Consider the following 19,721-nt stretch of genomic DNA (forward strand, 5'->3'; position numbering starts at 1 on the left):
TTGCTAGAATTCAAGAAGTTGTGTCTGCTGTGCTGAATCTGTACGCTTTAAATGCATTTATTGAATTAAAGTTGAGAGCTTTGTGGTTTGTTCAGTAAACATACATAAAAACATGGTGGAACTCAAAAAAGGAGAGACTGTGCAACCTCCTCCCATCCGCCTTGGCACAATAACCCAAATGGAAGCCTTTATGAAGCACTGATGGAAGCAGAGTGCGCTTTATAATGCACAGCCGTGCACACTACTACATTTCCAGCTAATCAGAGGCGCGCAGTTGCAGAAAGGAGTGCGGTTGCCAAGGCAGCCACCAATCTCCCCTCCCCCTACTCCCTCCGTTCCTCTTTCCCGTTTATTATCGGCAGAGGTCGCATGGCAGAGAGGGAAGTCCAACCACTTCTGTACTGGAACCAATGCAAGAATATGCACCTCCATAACAAAGCCTGTATGGAGTCCTGAGAGCAGCAGGGGGAGAGAGAAAACACAGACAGAGAGAGGGAGGCTGCAGGAAATTTGTGCGCTGCAGCTCAGCCGTGAAAACAAATATCTCATAAAGCTGGAGCTAAGTTGGAGGTTTGCATTGTTTTGCCAGCACGTGCGCATCAATGAAATAGCGCTCGGTTTTGAGTGAGTGCTGGACTCAGACTGACTGAGGAAGGATTGCGCATCACCAGAGAAGAGTTGGTGCCGAAGTTCGGCCGCGAACGGATGTGAAGGAAGAGAGAGTGCGCCGAGCTCAAACTTGTTATTTTTTTGTTTTTGTTTTAAATTTTATTTATCTGTTTTGATTCCCTCCCTCCTTCCCTCTTCTTGTTGTTTCTTTTATTTTTATTTTTTATTTTTTTGGCATTCGTGTTTTACTAAAGACGGTGAAAGTGATTTCATGCCTCCAGTCTCGCACAACCTGAGATGGACGTGAGATTTTATCCTGCGCCCCCGGCCAATGTGGGTTCATGCTCTCTCCCGACTGATCCAAGTTGCCTGAGCTCGTTGGACTATTACCACTCGAACAAGGTAAATAACACCCCTCCTCTCTCTGTGTCTCTGCGTGGCTCCGTGCACTGCCAGGTCTCACCTGTCTCTGTTTGGGAACACGTTCTGGAGCGCGTGCTCACCCAAAGACGCGCACTTTGCTTTCAGCTCACAAAACTGCCAAGCAAAGAAAGTGTCCTGGATTGGGACAGCCTGGTTTTTAATAAATAAACAAAACCAGAATTAAAATTAAAAAAGTGCTAATTTACAATTTTCTTTTTTCCTTTAATGTCCAACTTTTGGATATTATTTCTCTCTGCTGATGTTTTTGTGATTAGTATCATTATTAGTTTGAATAAAGGAGCTGTGCAGTGAGCAAAAATGCAATTAATTTGTTCTACCGTGACATTTTCCACAATGTGCAGAATACCAGGGGATGTATAGAATCCATACTGCCCTCCACCCCAACATTATGTTCTCTATGATTTCTTAAAGTGCTTTCCGCTGGGAGTTCAGCGATTAAATGGATGTGTGCCAGTAATGTAGTGTTAATTACTTTGTAAAGAGACCCACGGAGTGTGGCTGCTACAGGTATCACTCTAATGTGTCTCCTAGCTTTGCCACCCTGCGGGTTTATGGCTTCTTGACCTGCGCTGACTCCTCTGAAAGGAGCACAGGTGACACTGTAAACCAGCGTTAACTTCTTCTTCTTAATAATAATAATAATTATAATAATAATAATAATTCAACAAAAAAAATCTAGTTTGCATCGGCTATTTGAAATAAACGAACCAGTATGAAAGGTGACCCAAAAACTCTTGGACATATTACTCCTAAAGTCATTAATTGGTGTCTCCTGTAATCCTCGAATAGTATGTTTATGGTGACTTACCATGGCTGGATGGTGATAAATCTCCAGACCTTCTGCCTGCAGCTCTGATATAAACATGTGATTTTTGACTTCTCTCCTCCAGCGTTGTAGAGTGATGCAGAAGTCATTTAGAGATGTTTTTCTTTTCTCTTTCGCTGTGTGGGCATTGGAAAATCTCTATACCTGAGCGGAACATTCCAGTAACCAAGCAGGTTTTATTAGAGTAGTGCTTTAGGTTACATTTGTTGCTCGAGTAAAAAAACATGAAGACTGCGAAATATTTATTGATAAGGTTGTTTTTTTTAAATGTACCTGTAACAAACATACACCCCCACCCCTGCACATACTATCTTTTTTTGTAGGTCAAATGAATTAGGATCATCCTCCATGTGGATAATCCCAAGAATACGCTGCTATCTATGCACACTGCATGAATCTTGGAAACAAAGCCACCAGATATTAGGTGATAGGAAAAGCTTTCATGAGCGAGGAAGCAACACAAACCAAGTCGCTGACAGAAAAGAGTGGCGTCCCTTTAAATTACAAGTGTACATTTAAATGGTTACAATCCAGCACCCCCCCCCCCCCCTTCCACACACACACACACTCCACAAAAGCTCTGATGATTCTCCAGCATCACAGGTGTAACTCTAACTACCTTCACTAGTGATGCAAATGAGGCCAGCAGGGACGGCGCGGTGTCCTGTTAACACAATGCACAAGGTCAAGTTTCCCCCCTCAAACACCCGTCACGCCATCCGTGGCCTGAAGCAGACGTTTGATTTGTCATGTAGTTACTGTATGTACGAGTCACATCTGCCTGCATGGAATTAACTCCAGCGACCTTGTAATGAATTCTGCTCAGGTCTCCTTTTGAAGCTGCAGGGAGGCAAAAAGGATAATCATTGCACTGAGTTTATTTATTTTATTTTATTCTTTTTAATGTCTTACTTTTCATGTTTGTGTGGATATTTTTGGTTTGGAGCTGAATTTGTTGGGGAGTAGCGGCTTCTAGTTCAGCAAAATTTTATTTAAACTGAAACACGCTGCTGCTTTTACTTAAAGCAGCCATACAGCCCTTTTCATCGCTTTGATGTTAAAAAGGTTAATGTGTGTTTGAATGGATAAAACATGCATTTAAATTTATTTTTTTACCCTAACCCTAATCCTTCTGCATGTGGCTTTCTGGGAATAAATGTTAACTTATTTATGGATGTTTTTTCCCCCATTATGCAGCTAACTGATGACCTGTAACAGCACAGATTGTTAGCATTACTGTAGCAGGCTCGCTCATGTCAACAAAACACCTCACAGGAAGGAACTGTGAACTTTTGCCTGTATTTGATGTCAGGTTTTTGTTCTAAGACACAAGCCACTGAAATGATGCAAGCCTCAAATCAGTAAAACTGTAAGAATGCCATAAAACGACACGCATGAAATGAGCAGAGAAGATACATCAAGTGCAAATTGAGATGATACAGAGATCTATAAATAACCCTGAAGCTGTCTACTTCAGTACTTTTCAGTGCTCACTTTTATTTCACTGTGAGTGTGAGCAGCGTTATAACTGTTGTGTTCCTCCACATCTGAGTAGAAATGACATAAAACGATACCATAATAGCCGCTTTCGCAGTGATGGCGATGCAAAACTTACTGTACCGTGTGTCTACTGCCTTTCTGGCTGCACACACACACACACACACACACACACACACACACACACACACACACACACACACACACACACACACACACTTGTACAATTTAAGTGTTCTGAAGTGAGCGTTTACTTGTTGTCTCAGAGAACACATCTGATTGTAATTGCACTGTGGCTGTTTGTGTTCCAGATCCCTTTTGGTTTGCTTTGTGAAATAGAAAGGCTGTGCATGCTCCTTTATTTGAATCCCTTAATCAAACAGTGCTGACTGCTGCTGCTGCTGCTGGGTGAGGTGCTACAGTACAGCAGAGAGAGCTAGGGCCGTGTTTATACACTTAAGCCCCACCCAGCTCATATATCATCCCAACAACTGATATCTGCTTAGAAAGAGCACAACTTAAGAACCATCCTTGTTAGTTGTTGGTATACTCTGCTTTAGATAAGCCTTGCTCCATTTGAATCCCTTATCAGAGTTTTGTTTTTTATTACAGCAGCCATGCAAAGGTTGGATTACCTCACGTTAACGCATTCAGCCACTTTCCATTAAGCGATCAAGTGCAACGAGCTTAAAAAAACGTGGACGTGCATTATTTATTGTAGGACTTGGCAACGTAAGAGTTATCACGAGAGGTTGAACATGGCTGACAGAGTCACCAGTCCCTGTACCTTCTGGCTGTAGTGTATGCTCACCCTGACTCGTGTTTTCACTATTAGCTAATGACAAACGCTGTGGTATGTGACAGACGGCTAGAGAGGGAAAATGAAAGGATAAGTGAGAGTCAAATGATTGTGTGTGTGTGTGTGTGTGTCTGTGTGTGTGTGTGTGTGTGTGTGTGTGTGTGTGTGTGTGTGTGTGTGTGTGTGTGTGTGTGTGTGTGTGTGTGTGTGTGTGTGTGTGTGAGGGAGAGAGACTGCGCATGCTAGCTCGGGACCATTCAAGCGTTTTGCTGACTACAGAATCACAATCACAATTGCTTTCATAGCCCTGTGCAGAGGAAGGCCATGCATACCACAGTGAGGGCCGGTGACACACTGCGAGCAGGGGCCGAGCAGAAAACCGCTTCTAAACCGCATTTTCCCTGCCCCCGACACACGCTGGAGCTTTTAATAGGGACTCCAACCATTTGAAATAAATTCAGTGAAACTGCAAATGGGCTCTGGCACAGTCGGAATCAGACAGCCTTCATATACCATAAAGACCCCTCGCCTTATGTGTTTATCATTATTGTTATTACGTTGTTCTGTGTGAGATTATAGAGTGTTTTTACTCTGCATGGTGCAGCTGTTTTTGGCACATAGGTATGACTGTTGTGTAGTTGACAGGAAAGCATGGTTATTGATAAAACATCTGGCCCATGAGCAGGATTATCAATCACTTTTTCACTATTGAAATCCCCTTTTTTTAATCCAACCTTTTAACGGGGTGTTTGAGGTGTGTTATAAGAGTTGCAGTATGAATGTGTGTGTGTGTGTGTGTGTGTGTGTGTGTGTGTGTGTGTGTGTGTGTGTGTGTGTGTGTGTGTGTGTGTGTGTGTGTGTGTGTGTGTGTGTGTGTGTGGTAGTAATGGTTGGAGGTAGGAGGGGAGGAGGGTCTGCCCACATGCTAATTATTGGCCATGGCAGTTTGAAGCTATAGTTTCTCACCGTGGGTACCCGTGCATCCCCCCAACCCTCAGCGTCTGTTACAATAATTAAGAACCGCTGCCCTAATGCAGCGTGCTTCTATTAGTCAGCCCGAGCCTTCCCATGGGGCAGTGCGATGGCATTCTTATTCTCACAGCAGAAGAAGGAGGAAACACAGCCAGCACCTGCTGCAGAGTAGGCCCCTGGGTGTTTGGTTAAATGTTGATTATGTTAGTTAATGACTCCCAAACACTCAGAAGGAAGGGTCAACTGTTCCTCTGCTCTTGATGCTTATATTGATTATAATTATTGACTTTAGCCGTTGTACATTAGAGATACAGCTGGAAATATTTGGGTCAAACAATGATATAAAAATAAATCTTTGCCAAATTTCATAGAATGTCCAAAAAAGTAGTTAAAAGTTATGAATCTGTTACATCTGTTCCAATTAGAGGCTCATCTACAGTTTAATATCCTGCATTAGGGCTGGGCAATGAATCGAAAATGTATCGTTATCAAAGTTTCTGATTCTTATCGCAATCATTTTTCCCATGTCATTGTTTGATAATAAAAAATGAAAAGATGTGAGTAGGTTGGCAACGTTAATGTCTCTTTAAGAAGATGCACCACCTTGAGTCACATAAAAATGTGACTCAACGTAATGCACGTGACAGCCCCATCTAGTGGACAACTTTTGTTTCTGCGCATACCTGTAGTTATCGTCCGTTTATTGTCATTGAGGTAAAATCCTCAATGTATCGTGATATTGATTTTAGGCCGTATCGCCCAGCCCCGTCCTTTATATATTTTTTATTGAGAACGTGCAAACATTTTCTATATTGCTCGTGTAATTCTTTTCCGACTACTAGGAGGCAGCAGTGTGTACCATCTTCATTCTGGTGGAACAGTGACATCTCGTGATAACACTGGATGTGTCTCTCTTGAAAGCGTCTGGCCTGAGTTTTCCGTATGAATTCAGTATTAAAATTCAGAAATATCGTGTGGCTTTTAGTATCGCGATACATCGTATTGTCCCCATGTATTGATATATATTGTACTGTCAGATTAATGCAAATACACGCCCCTCCTAAATACAGTTCTGCTCATTGTTCTAGACTAAAAAATCTGCTCCTCGCTACTTAACCCTTTAAGCGCCAAAGTCGCAGAATTGCGACAAGCAGCAATGTTGGATTTAATAAGTCACAGCAGCAGAAATGACGGCGGTGATGGACATCCTTATTCTTGCACAATTGTGCAAATGTCTTTGATTGCAAAATATTAACCCTTTGGGCCCTAGACCCTTTTTCTTTTGGCCCTGGCGCCTCCCAATTGGGGGCCTTTGGAGTTTCATGTCCCAAGTGTCAGTGATTGTTTGCATTCCCCGAGCACAGCTACAGCTACAATCAAAACAGTTTAGATTGTAAACAAAGCAATTTTTGGATGTTTATACATTAAGATAAAATAATACTTGAACTTTATTTTAGAAGAGCAGCCCTGTGTGAAAGTGCTGACAGGATGGGGGTTGTGAGTTCAAATTCGATTTAGGAAATTTAGTCTATTGTTTTATTTATTCCAGGGGTCCTCAACTAAATTTGTTCAAGGGTTTTTTTTCCCAGCAGACACCAGTGAAGGCCAGATGCTCTTCTAAAATTAAGTTCAAATATCATTGTGTCTTAATTTATTACAATTTATGACAAAAACAATGATTTGCAATAATTTCACTTTGTGGTTTATGACTTAATAGATTTGTAAAATAGCTCCATTTAAAATGTCTGACTTATTTGGCATATTTTAATAATTTTTAAAATATTTCCTTTAAGATCTTTTAGCTCCAACTCAGGCCCTGTCCACACGTAGCCGGGGATCTGCCAAAACGTAGATATTCTTCTACGTTTTGGCCTGTCATCCACACGAAAACGGAGTTTTTTCACACGAAAACGTATCTTTTTAAAAACTACTGCCAAAGTGAAGATCTGCATTTTCTCCGTTTTGGGTGTCTGCGTGTGGACGGACAAAACCGGAGTTTTAAGGTCCGCAACGTCATTTTCCGCAACAAAAAAATGCTGACATCACGTGTGCGACCTGTGTTTACACTAGCCGGCATCATGGAAGCCCTCAGAGCTGCGCTCGCTTTATCAATTGTCCAAGCGCTTTTTGCTTGTTTGTTTTTGCAAGCGGAATTACTGCTCCTTGCGGAAGACCACAGACGAAGGACGAGGTTAAGAACGGGGAAGTACTGCCGCCTACAGGTCTGGCAAATCCTTAACAACGTATTTATCCAGGTACGTGTGGACAGAGTTTTTTTTTTTAAAACGAGGTGGTGTGGATGCAAGTTTTTAGAGGGGCGGATATTCATTTTAAAAAAACGGCTACGTGTGGACTAGGCCTCAGTTGGATGGCCTCTAGTATGCTAATAAATTGTTATTTTTGAGTGAAACCACCATGTTCAGTCAAGATTACCAAGAAGACATTTTGAAAAAGTTTGCAATACAACATGAAAATTGTAATTTTTTGAATTAGTTATATCCATGAAGAGTGAATGTACACATTTAACCCAAACTGTAAAGAATGAATTAATCATGCTTGTACCGTGCTTGTGATCTATAGTTATATGATAGTTTTCAACTTTAAGTGCATATCTGCACATATGTACAATAAAAATTTGCTGTATTTTGTGTGTGTGTGTGTGTGTGTGTGTGTGTGTGTGTGTGTGTGTGTGTGTGTGTGTGTGTGTGTGTGTGTGTGTGTGTGTGTGTGTGTGTGTGAAAGCATGGAGAAGGCTGAGAGCTGGACAAACATTCCCAGTTGTCTCAGCTTCCTGAGGTATGTCCTGTGCAAACACCAAAGGGCATGTTATAGGTTCCTTGCCAGGGATTTTAGTCTCTTTCCCTTATTCTTTTCTTTTTGCTGAATATCTTTTACAAATATTATTGGCCTGATCATGTTTGCAGAGAGATCTGAAGAAACACGGTTTATAAAATCATCATGGTCTGATTCATCATAGTAAAAAGTTGGGAAAGTGAGTTGAGCAAATATTTTGACAAAGCAGACTTCATCTGATTTCCTCTGGGCGAAGTAAAACTGGAAGTTTGCTATATCTGGGGTGTAAGAGCTTTCCACGTCATGAAGCGAAACCTCGTCTGCGCCCGTCTCGCCCTGTCCCCTTTCTGTCAAGAGCATGTGTTTATTATGTGTGACATATTTAGCAGGCAGATATAATTGCTTATGAGAGGCTGTAATTGTCTGCGTCCATTTCAGTCAGCAGACTGTGGTAGCCCGCAGAGTCACTGAGGTTATCAAACAAGGCTCGTTCTTCCTCTTGTTAGAGCTAATAATCAGCTTCATGATCGCTTACGATGGGCAGAAACAACAATGGCAATACTAAAGGGCTTGTTGCTTTTACCTTTGATTTATGTGATTCAAGTAGTCTAAAAGTAGAGCGTCTGTGCATTTAAAATCTGAGATAAAGTAAGTAGCCAGACTAGAAGGCTTGTAGAAAGACAAAACTAAAAAATATGTTGTGTTGTTGACTGAATTAGACCAAATTAAACAATGAGATATCTGGAAACCGAAAAGTAGGATTTTTTTAAACTATGGTCTGGTTTGTTATGTTATTGAGGACTTTCCATCTCCTAAGTAGGAATGAGCAGCCTCCAAGCGGCTCAGCAGAACACTTGTTAACACACAGGAAAGGGAAACTTGAGCTGGTCTTTATATAGCATTGTTAATAACACACTAGACAGTAGTGAAAAACCAAAGCCCAAGCAGCACTTACTGGTGCAACCCACATAAACCAAGCAAATATAATGTATGTGTAAGCATGTGTGTGCATGCTTCTGAATGTGTTGCTTCCATCTTAGTGAGGGAGAAAGTCTTTTTCAGGTTTTTTTTGTCTGGTATTCATAATTCTCCCCAAAAAACAACTAAAATGTAATTTTAACAATCAAACGTGAGTAAAAGTGATCATTATCCAACATATAAAATATGCTGGACTTTTATTTTGTCATATAATGTGATGCATTATGTAGAATAATCATATTTCTGTGGAGAAATCCTGAAGATCATGTGTTAACCTTCACAGTGGCCGAGTGTCCACCCTGGGACTGGGTGATCTGGGTTCAAATCCAGTCGGGTCATACCAATGACCTGCTTGACACTCAGCTTTAAGGGGTTGGATTGGGGGGTTAAACCACCAAATAGTTCCTGAGCACAGCCACAGCTGTAGCTCACCCACGGGGATTGGTGCAAAGCAGAGATGTAATTTCACCAGTGTGTGATGATGGCTAATGGGACTTTAACTTTAACACAAGACAGTAAAATAAAGAAATTTACCATTAAAAGCTTCTCTGGAATCATAATTTGTATGTAGGTTTTCTGAACTAACCCTAAAAAACAAGATTAGTTTTGTGTTTATTTTTGTTGGACTAATTCACTCCTTTAACATCTACCTGGGCTAAAATATACATTTTAAAGCTGCACAAAAAGTGCCTGAATTTCTGCAAAAAAATGTTTAGAAGTAAAATTATTCCCGCTGCTCTGCTAAGAATGAAGGAAAAGGAGTGTAATGTGTCAACTAATGTGTGGTTGATACTGTCGAAAGGTGATGTTTTCCTAAATTAGTGTAGGTGTCTAAACCTAACAGAGCAGCAGGGAATAATGAACACTAGTGTAACAAAAACAGAATCACACAAAGAGTGTGAATGATAAAGTTGTTTGTTTAGCTGTAGTGGCATAGATCTATGTAGATCACCTTGGATGTGTGGAATAATGTTGAAAACACATTTCTGCATTTGTATGTAGGAGTTTAAACTTTCTTGTTACCAGAGAGCATGTAAACTAGAGTGTTATGCATTCATCCATTGTTGAAAAGGGAACAATCTGTATACGGGTGATGCCATGTGGTATTTTTGGAGTCTGCACACTCGGGATATGGGTCATAGTGTTTTTCCTGCATCGAATAACTAATTACAGCAAAATATTGTAATGGGTGTAACCTGAAGACCCAGCCAGAACACAGCAGTAAAACATTAAAGGTTTTTTTTTTATTTAAAATGTGGGAGAATCAGGGAATCGCAGAAGATTCTGCTGATAGGAAAACTGGAGACAGAGCAGCGTATGCTGCGATGACGGGGAGAGGGGGCGGGGCTTTCTCTGCGTCAATTATGGGAGCTCCTCTTCGGCCTGTGGATTCAACTCCTCTCCTCAAAACGACAAAGACAATTAGTACAGCCCACAGAAGTTCAAGTTTCCAACAATCCAATGTTAGAGTGAGGTACAGGCAAGGTCATACACAAGCAGGCAGAAGTCAGCAATAAAGCCTAATTCATACTTCTGCGTCTGCGTCAGGACGGACGCACGCAACGCCATTATCCGTCTTTGCAAGCCTGCTGGAGAGCCATCGCTAGGACGGACGGAGTCGAGCTCTCTTTCTAAACATCCATCCATCGAGATGAAGAACGCAAGCTTGTGATTCGTCAGGACGCCGCAATTGTCTACAGCGCCGCCATTGCGCCTTCAAAAACATAAAGAGAACCGAGGATGTCTAGCGGCAGACACGGAGAAGCTTGAAGAATACCTCGGAGAAAAACTCTAAAAATATGAATGTTTTATCCCCCCGTGACTGGAGGAGCGAAAAGATGCGCAGCAAGCGTTTTATTCGTGAACAGAGATGACAGGAAATGTGGGTTTAGAGGTGGCGAGTGCATGAAGAGGTGGAGGGGAATGGGGGACAAAATTGTCCGTGTTAAAAAAAACCACAGAGACATTTTTCTTTTATACTGCTCCGTTGGTTTGTCAGTGTTGGGAATCAATTCTCCCACCAGGACAGTAGAGGGCGTAGTACTTTTCTGGGGAATCTCTAGCGAGTTTTTGTTGTGTTTATATATTTGAGACACTTTTTAGTCCACCTCTTCATCCAGTCACCACCTTTAAACTCATGTTTCATGTAATTTCCTGACACAAATAAAATGTTTGCCATTCATCTTTGTACTCCTTTAGTCACAGATGTGTTAAAGTTTATATCGTCAAACTTTTTCCATGAGATTTTTTCCAATCTGCTACAGGTCTGTCACTGGATATGTTCGACTCCCTTTTTTTTTTTTTTTTTTTTGAGGGGTAATGGTGGTGTTGTTGATGAAGGAAGAAAGAGGCATCCTGACCAATCACAGGCTTGTGGTCTCCGTCATATTCAACCAACATTTATAAAGGTGGTTTCTGTCCTTGCAACAATGCATAATAGTGTTAGATGTATCTGTACTGGCGCAGACGGAGAAGTATAAACTAGGCTTTACTGACAGAATTTACAAATCTTATTGGACTGTTTCATTGTTACAGCTGCAACAGTGTTATGCAAACAAAGGTGTTGAAAACGCCCAAACCAGAGACAAGCCAGGCAGGGAAAGGGGATGAAACCGAGGGATGGTCATGGTTTATTAAGCTCTATAATGCAGCTTAATCTTTGGCTTGGGTTACACATTTCTTTGTGGGTAATTAGAGATAATGTCGAATGCCCGGCCTGCTAAATAATTGCACTCCGCCCTAATCCCCTCCTATCCGCCTTTCACCCTCTACCTCGTTGCTTGTCTCCTGTAATTCTCCCCGTTGCTCTGTAAAAACCCAACTTTATAAAAAGACTAATAAAAATGGCGGCCATATTTCAGTTAGCAGGCCATTTAAAAGTTTCTCCCTTGCTCTGGGATACTTGGAAATGTGCTTATGTGCTCATAATTCAATAAGAGGAAGTCAACAGTGGAGCACTTTGTGGTTTGCTTTGTGGAACTTGTTAGATGAATGACTAATGCCTCCTGGCAAGTGCCCCAGGTTTACTATTACCAAAACAATGGCACTTGACACAGAGCTGGGTAGCCTTGGTTTTCACACAGACAGGAGCTCCAGCTGCTGTTTTCTTTTGAACCCTAAATGCTGACGGCCCATTCGTGCAGCAACCCCCAAACACCGATGGGAATTCTCAACTGACAAAAACATTTCCTTCATCACTTATTGTCCTCAACTTTTACATGATTAAAACAGAGGAATATGTCTATCCCTCTGCATCACAGATTCAACTATAATCACACTAAACATGTTGTGACACACACTACTGTGTAGAAATAAATGTCCCTGTCTGACTCTGACTACAAATGTATTGAAGATTCTTTTTATTTCTAGCAGAAAATGATGCAATCTGGTACAGATTAAGAGCAAAAGCATTAGATTAAAATAACGATACAGGGACAAAAAACTGAGTAAAAGAACTCTGGGCTTATTTTGTGGAGCCTTTCCCAAAGAACTCCTGTCACACTTTGTAGTTTAAGCCTGAAATCCCCATCGCTGGAGAAGCCATAATTAAACCAACTGTATGAAACCAAATGCTGCCTTATATCTCAGGGACAAATCACAAAACCTCACCCTGTGGTATTTGCTTAATGAATCATTGACAGTGAAGCTCTTACTTCTTCAAATGTAAATGACTCTGAACTTGTAAAGCCCGATTCACACGGCGAGATTTTTACATTGTCGGATGATTTTCTTAACGACATACCCCACACACGAGGAGATACAAAATCCCAAATATACCAGTTTTGGTGCTACGGTGTGTGGTGTGCTGCAAAACGGTAAAAACTACAAACAAACTGGTTCCACACACAAACATCACCTTGTCAGATGGCAAGTCTCACAAAACCTCTAGACATCAAACTTTCCCCTTAAATTTAATTTTAAAAGTCCCTACCCTGGCCTCAAAACATATCATTTACCCGATCCTAGAGCGTTGACTAATAGTTGCATATCCACAAGAGGCAGTTGTCAATCAATGAGAATGCAACCAAGTCCCCAGCATGCACTAGTGGTTGATGTTCTGACACACTTATCAGCTTTAGACAATTGTTTTAGCTGTTTTTAGCATTAGCAAGGGTGTGCTATCATTACAAGTGCTGGATTTCTGCTGGTTTTAGATGTTTCCTTACTTAAAGATAATCTCCGGATGTTGTTTTTAATCTGATGGCACCATCTAGTGTCTGAAAAACGTATCACACTACATCGTGGTTTCCACTTTCGTGTTTACGGCCGAAAGCAACGCCTCTCGTTCATGAACGTGCTCCTCTAGCTGACAAACAGAGCTAAAACACGTTCTTTTACAATTTTCACACTCATGTTATCTTGTGTATTCATATATTTTAAAGATTTATTTATCCATGAGAACGGTTGCCAACTCTGCATCAACCTGGGACGTAATTTTGGGGGGGGACGGGTGGGACATGTCCCCCCCACTTTTTCAAAAGGCAGTTTCGGTCCCCTTCACTTTTTTCCGTCCAAAAACAATGTTACGCTCCATTAAATGGATTTAATTGAGCACTAGGACCGAAACGGAAACCGGTTTCCTATTAGACCCGCCCAAAAGCTAATCTATTGGCTCTGCTGATACTTGCTAACGTATTATTGGCTGTTGCTGCTGTCACTCAAGTTGTAAACAGTCAGAACGTGCTCACGTTGTTTTGCTAGTTTGGAGCCGCTAGGGAACACCGGTACTGAGTCACATCGTCAACTAGACGCTGTGTAATATCAGAGCTCAGCTCAGCTTTCATTACATAACATTTGAATAAGTGTTCATTTGTGAGTCTTTGGTAGTTAGGCACAGCCAGGAGGCAGCATGTCAAGAAAACGAAAAGTGGATATAAGAGACTTCTTTCAAAGTCAAAACGTAAGTTGGAACATGTGACACCCCTGCATTAAGCTCAGACTCACCTCCTCCTTCACAAACATACTCAAAACTAACTTTTACAAACTCATCTCCTCCACATAACTGACTCCTCAGACACAATTTATTCGTATTATTATAATTATTTTTTTTATTATTACTATTATCATCATAATTATTATTACTAGTAGTAGTAGAAGTGTAACTTCAAAACTTTTATCATTTAACTTTATTGTAAACTTATCTATTGCAATGCATATTTTCACATTAAAAAGCTCTGAAAAATGAACAGTATCATCATCGTCAACAGATTTTTTTAAGCTTAATGTCAAAGATGTACACTTTTCATTAGATTTATCTTATTTTTTCCATTTATTTTTTGTGTGTTGAAATGCAACAACTGTTTAAACACTTTTAAGGGAAAAAACATATTTAATATGTTTTTATACACCCAAATGTTAGGGTGATGATCATGTGTAAAACATTAGTTCAGCATGTCCTCTAACACAGCAAATGAACAAACGGCCAGATCTCAGGAGGGACCGTTTATGTATAAATAATTTTTATACTTTTGACTAGGCCTGGGAATGTAACACATTTTGCTGGACGATATTTTGTCCAACAAATTGTTGATGATAAACGATATCATTGTCAACATTATCTAGATCAAAATAACCACTAATATAATGTTAATATATCATAATAATGCAAGTACACCCTTTAAAATGCAACAAATAAACCTTCATTTAACATTGAAATGTCCAGAACCAGAACTTCTAAATGAATAAAAATAACAAACAAAAATTAAATAAAAAAGGAATCTCACTCCCTGTTAGAAAATGTTGCACAAAAACAATTAAAAAAAGACCCAAAACAATAAATACAATGACCTATCCATTGTCAACAGCCAAAACTGCACTTCAATAATGATAATAAATAAAAATAATAATAGAGTTGTACATTTTGTAACTTTTATATATATATATATATATATATATATATATATATATATATATATATATATATATATATATATATATATATATATATATATACAGTTGTGGTCAGAAGTTTACATACACTTGTAAAAAATATAATATAATGGCTCTACTGAGTGTCCCGTTATTTCTAAAACTCTGATTTTTCTCTGATAGAGTGATTGGAACAGATACTTCTTTGTCACAAAAAACATTCATGAAGTTCGGTTCTTTAATGTCTTTATTATGGGTTAACAGAGAAATGTGATCACATTTGCTGGGTCACATACATACAGCAGTGCTAATATTTGGTTACATGTCCCTTAGCCATTTTCACTTCAATTAGGCGCTTTTGGTAGCCATCCACAAGCTTCTGGCAAGCTTCTGGTTGAATCTTTGACCACTCCTCTTGACAGAATTGGTGAAGTTCAGTTAAATTTGATGGCTTTCTGACATGGACTTGTTTCTTCAGCACTGTCCACATGTTTTCAATGGGGCTTAAGTCAGGACTTTGGGAAGGCCATTCTAAAACCCTTATTCTATCCTGATTTAGCCATTCCTTTACCACTTTTGATGTGTGTTTGGGGTCATTGTCCTGTTGGAACACCCAACTGCGCCCAAGACCCAACCTTCGTGCTGATGATTTTAGGTTATGTTGAAGAATGTGAAGGTAATCCTCCTTCTTCATTATCCCATTTACTCTCTGTAAAGCACCAGTTCCATTGGCAGCAAAACAGCCCCACAGCATAATAATCCCACCACCATGCTTGACTGTAGGCATGGTGTTCTTGGAGTTAAAGGCCTCACCTTTTCTCCTCCAAACATATTGCTGGGCATTGTGGCCAAAAAGCTCGATTTTCGTTTCGTCTGACCACAGAACTTTCCTCCAGAAGGTCTTATCTTTGTCCATGTGATCAGCAGCAAACTTCAGTCGAGCCTTAAGGTGCCGCTTTTGGAGCAAGGGCTTCCTTCTTGCACGGCAGCCTCTCAGTCCATGGAGATGCAAAACACGTTTGACTGTGGACAATGACACCTGTGTTCCAGCAGCTTCTAATTCTTGGCAGATCTGCTTTTTGGTGATTCTTGGTTCACTCTTTACCCTCCTGACCAATTTTCTCTCAGCAGCAGGTGATAGCTTGCGTTTTCTTCCTGATCTTGGCAGTGATGAAACAGTGCCATGCACCTTATACTTACAAACAATTGTTTGCACTGTTGCTCTTGGGACCTGCAGCTGCTTTGAAATGGCCCCAAGTGACTTTCCTGACTTGTTCAAGTCAATAATTTGCTTTTTCAGATCCATGCTGAGCTCCTTTGACTTTCCCATTGTAGCGTTTGTGGGCGTTTGTATCCAATGAGCCCTATTTACCTGGCCTAAGAGAAGTCACCCGCTGTAGTCACTCATAATCACTCACAAGAAGTTAAGAGGCCATGCTATGAAGCTCAGTTCACTGACACGTTTCTAAGTCACCAAAATCGCTAGTTCATGTTGCTGTATGTATATTTGTGACCCAGCAAATGTGATCACTTTTCTCTGCTAACCCATAATAAAGACATTAAAGAACCAAACTTCATGAATGTTTTTTTGTGACAAAGAAGTATCTGTTCCATTCACTCTATCAGAGAAAAATCAGAGTTTTAGAAATAACGGGACACTCAGTAGAGCCATTATATTATATTTTTTACAAGTGTATGTAAACTTCTGACCACAACTGTATATATATATATATATATATATATATATATATATATATATATATATATATATATATATATATACATATATATATATATATATTGAGGATGGAAAATTATTGAGATGGGCACGTGACGTGTCAAGGGGTCTTTACATAACACCCCCCACCCCAAATCCGCACAAGCCTGCTGTGTCCCCCCCACTTCTGAAATCAAAATTTCGTCCCTGGCATCAACCAAGGCACGTTCTTAAAGGTGTGGGTCACTTGTTTAATGGTAAGAATGAATGACTTATAAGTTTCACTTTGGGTACATAAAACCCTGGTGTGTCTGTTTTAGGATCTAGAAGATTGCTAGATCAGAGGAGAGCTTCAGATGGCAGGATTTGGAGTCTTACTTCTTGATATTTGGACATCTCCTCTCTGATTGGCAAACAGCAATGCGACTCTACCACTGACTCCATTTGCTTTGCAACGTTGATGTTTTATCTCCACAAATAACACAAGCCTGGAGGAGTTTTGCCATGTGGTGGAGTTGCTAATGCTAACAGTTAGCTTCTACTAGGTCGAGATGTTCTGTGCTGTTTCCTGGATCCTAAACTAACAACAGCCTTCCCCCTTCACGAGTCAAGATGGGTAGGTCCATGAATGTTAAGTGACAGTGTGATGTCACACTGTCAGGATTTTCAAATCCTAGAGTTTCACTGTCTAAGCTAATCCAGGAGATAGGTGTTGGAGACTGTTTTCGTGTTCAGCTTACATGAAAAACGTAGTCACCAAATCTAATCAGAAATAATAATTTTATTTTATTTTTTCGGTGAACTACATCTTTAATGTATTGCCCTTATAATATCACAGTGCATAATAAATAAAACCGGACAGGGGAAAACTCTGTACTGCAGCTTTAAACACTGCAGATTTGGTTAAAATGAGTGATTAGCAGCTCCTGCAGAACCCGATGAATACGCTTAGGCTTGCTCACTATTCACCCTCATTCGGTTCCCACTTTGATCACCAACCTTTCCCAAAGTTGTTTCATATTACTACCACTTTTGGACTGCTGGAAAATAAACACAGGACAGTTCCAGGAAGGTTTCAGAACACATTTCTATAGATGAGGCTCTGCAACTCACCTTTGTTTGCATATTTAACGTTTTATGAAAACTCCCTCACTGTTCACAATTTGTAGCCCACAGTTGCAGCTCAGTGAAATGCAGACTTTAGGTTAGTGGCAGAGTAGGACCACACTTAAGAAATGAAATAGACTGAAGAATCCAGACAGATAAAATCTGTTTTAGTTCTTTGACGTTCATAATCTGTTGGAGTGGTTGATCTCCCTTATCATGTTCTGGAATCTCTTTGTTAAGGACAAAACACTGAGTGTCATTTACATAATTTGTCTCAGTGCATGAAGTCTAGCAGTGAACATGAAGTCACTGGAGTTAGTGCCAACCAGTTGGGATGCTATAAGTGCAAATGATTGTTCCCAAATGGGAATTATTCTATATTCTATATTATTATCTTCAATAATTCTGGTGCATTTTTAAACACACTTGACTTAATTTGGATTAATATGATTGTGTGCATATAAAGTACAGCTGTTAGTGAGAAGCTAACAGCAGCATGCAGGATTTCTTCCAGCTAACTACCAACACAAGTCATCTCTAAGCAGTTCTGAAGTGTCTAACAGATTTGGTGTGATTAAAGCCTGCACATAATGACAAGATCAGATTAATGTGGGTGTTATGCATCACAGTATATGGCCTGAGGAAGAGACGGGAGGAGGTAGATAAATGAAGAGGTGGGTGGAAGGTGATCCTGCTGACGGCAGGTGAGGAAGGAAGGCAAGTCATTAAATTAATTTGAATGACTCGGACAGTTTTTTTCTTTGCAAGTCTGTTGAGTTTTTGCTTTAAAACCAGTTTGTAATTTCCCCAAAGGGCAAATTATTTATTTTTGCTTACCTTAAAAGGGTTTCATGTGAATTGTGTGTGTTGTGCACTGTTTGTGTTGAGTTTAGGGTTAGAAACACGTGTCCTAACATAGTGTTGATGATGTTAGCTAATGAAGGATCTGAATGTGTTGACGATTTGCCAAAGCAGAAAGACGGTGGGATGTGTAGGACATGTTTAGTAAGAGAACAGAGCATGGTCAAGGACCGTTTCTGCCTGGATTATTTTAGATGTAACACACTCTAAGCCTGATTACTTTAGTGTGTTCATAAAGGAAAGTCCTAATGATGTGTTACTTCTTCTTCCATGGCCTTGTTTCAAAGTAGATGTCTCTGCATGGCCTGTTGTCACTATTGCTTTACCTTTCATTGCTTTAATATATATATATATATATATATATATATATATATATATATATATATATATATATATATATATATATATATACACACACACACACACACACACACACACACACACACATATATATGGGATTTCATGCTTTATTTTCATTGAGGGCTGCTCTGCTCATCAGTGTGTTGTACAGTAGATCATTAAAGAGGACAAAACAACTATAATTAAAACTGAAGGTGAATTGTGATAGAATAGTTTTCATTGTAAAAAAAAAAAGACCTCCTATGATCATTTTTCACATTGCCTGACCTTGCCTTATCCTCTTTAGTGTTAACCCTGTAAATAAGGACGGACTGCTGTAGTTAACAAAAGCAAAAGTCTGATGCATGTGTTGCTAAATCATTAATCACCAGTTGTCAAGTCATAAATGTTCCTCATATGAGAATTTAATACTTAATACAAAATGTTGATAAACATGTTAGTAACTTCGAACAAAGTAATGAATAATGTATGATGGATGAACGGCACAGGTAGGCTGCACTGCTGTATAATTATTTGGAAATTTTTAATAAAAATGTTCCTGCTATTAATTAATGTAATTGGTTTAAGTCTGAGAAGATTGTTTTTAAAGCAAACGGAATAAAAATATGTCCAGTTGGCAGAATAATACAGTTGAGGTACATTTCGAAACAATGCAAAATTAAACAAGGTCACCTTTACTCACTTTTGCTGTTCTAAATTCCTTACACACACACACACACACACACACACACACACACACACACACACACACACACACACAGCCAACATTAGCCCCAAGGCATTTCATTTCCTCACATTCGATGGCAACATCACAATATAATGGGCCGTGGTGTCACGTGACAGAAGGGAGTACACGGAGCGATCACATCGCTCTTTTTGTCTCCCTGCAG

The 19,721-nt window shown here is 39.9% G+C and overlaps 1 protein-coding gene across 3 annotated transcripts in view; it reads left to right on the plus strand.

The window, feature by feature from the left end:
- The first annotated feature begins 283 nt into the window (after window positions 1-283).
- Window positions 284-19,721, plus strand: part of LOC107390723 (TOX high mobility group box family member 2) — a 117,511-nt gene continuing 98,073 nt past the window's right edge. The window contains exon 1 of one of the 3 annotated variants that reach the window (XM_070544663.1): window positions 284-1,011. In XM_070544663.1, coding sequence (XP_070400764.1) covers window positions 907-1,011 — 105 coding nt within the window. In that variant the 5' untranslated portion in view covers window positions 284-906. The remainder of the gene's footprint in view (window positions 1,012-19,721) is intronic. The other 2 variants (XM_054745796.2, XM_054745795.2) reach the window with 2 other exon arrangements.

This window comes from Nothobranchius furzeri, chromosome 15, assembly GCF_043380555.1.
Source record: "Nothobranchius furzeri strain GRZ-AD chromosome 15, NfurGRZ-RIMD1, whole genome shotgun sequence".
In the NCBI taxonomy this organism is placed as follows: Eukaryota; Metazoa; Chordata; class Actinopteri; order Cyprinodontiformes; family Nothobranchiidae; genus Nothobranchius; species Nothobranchius furzeri.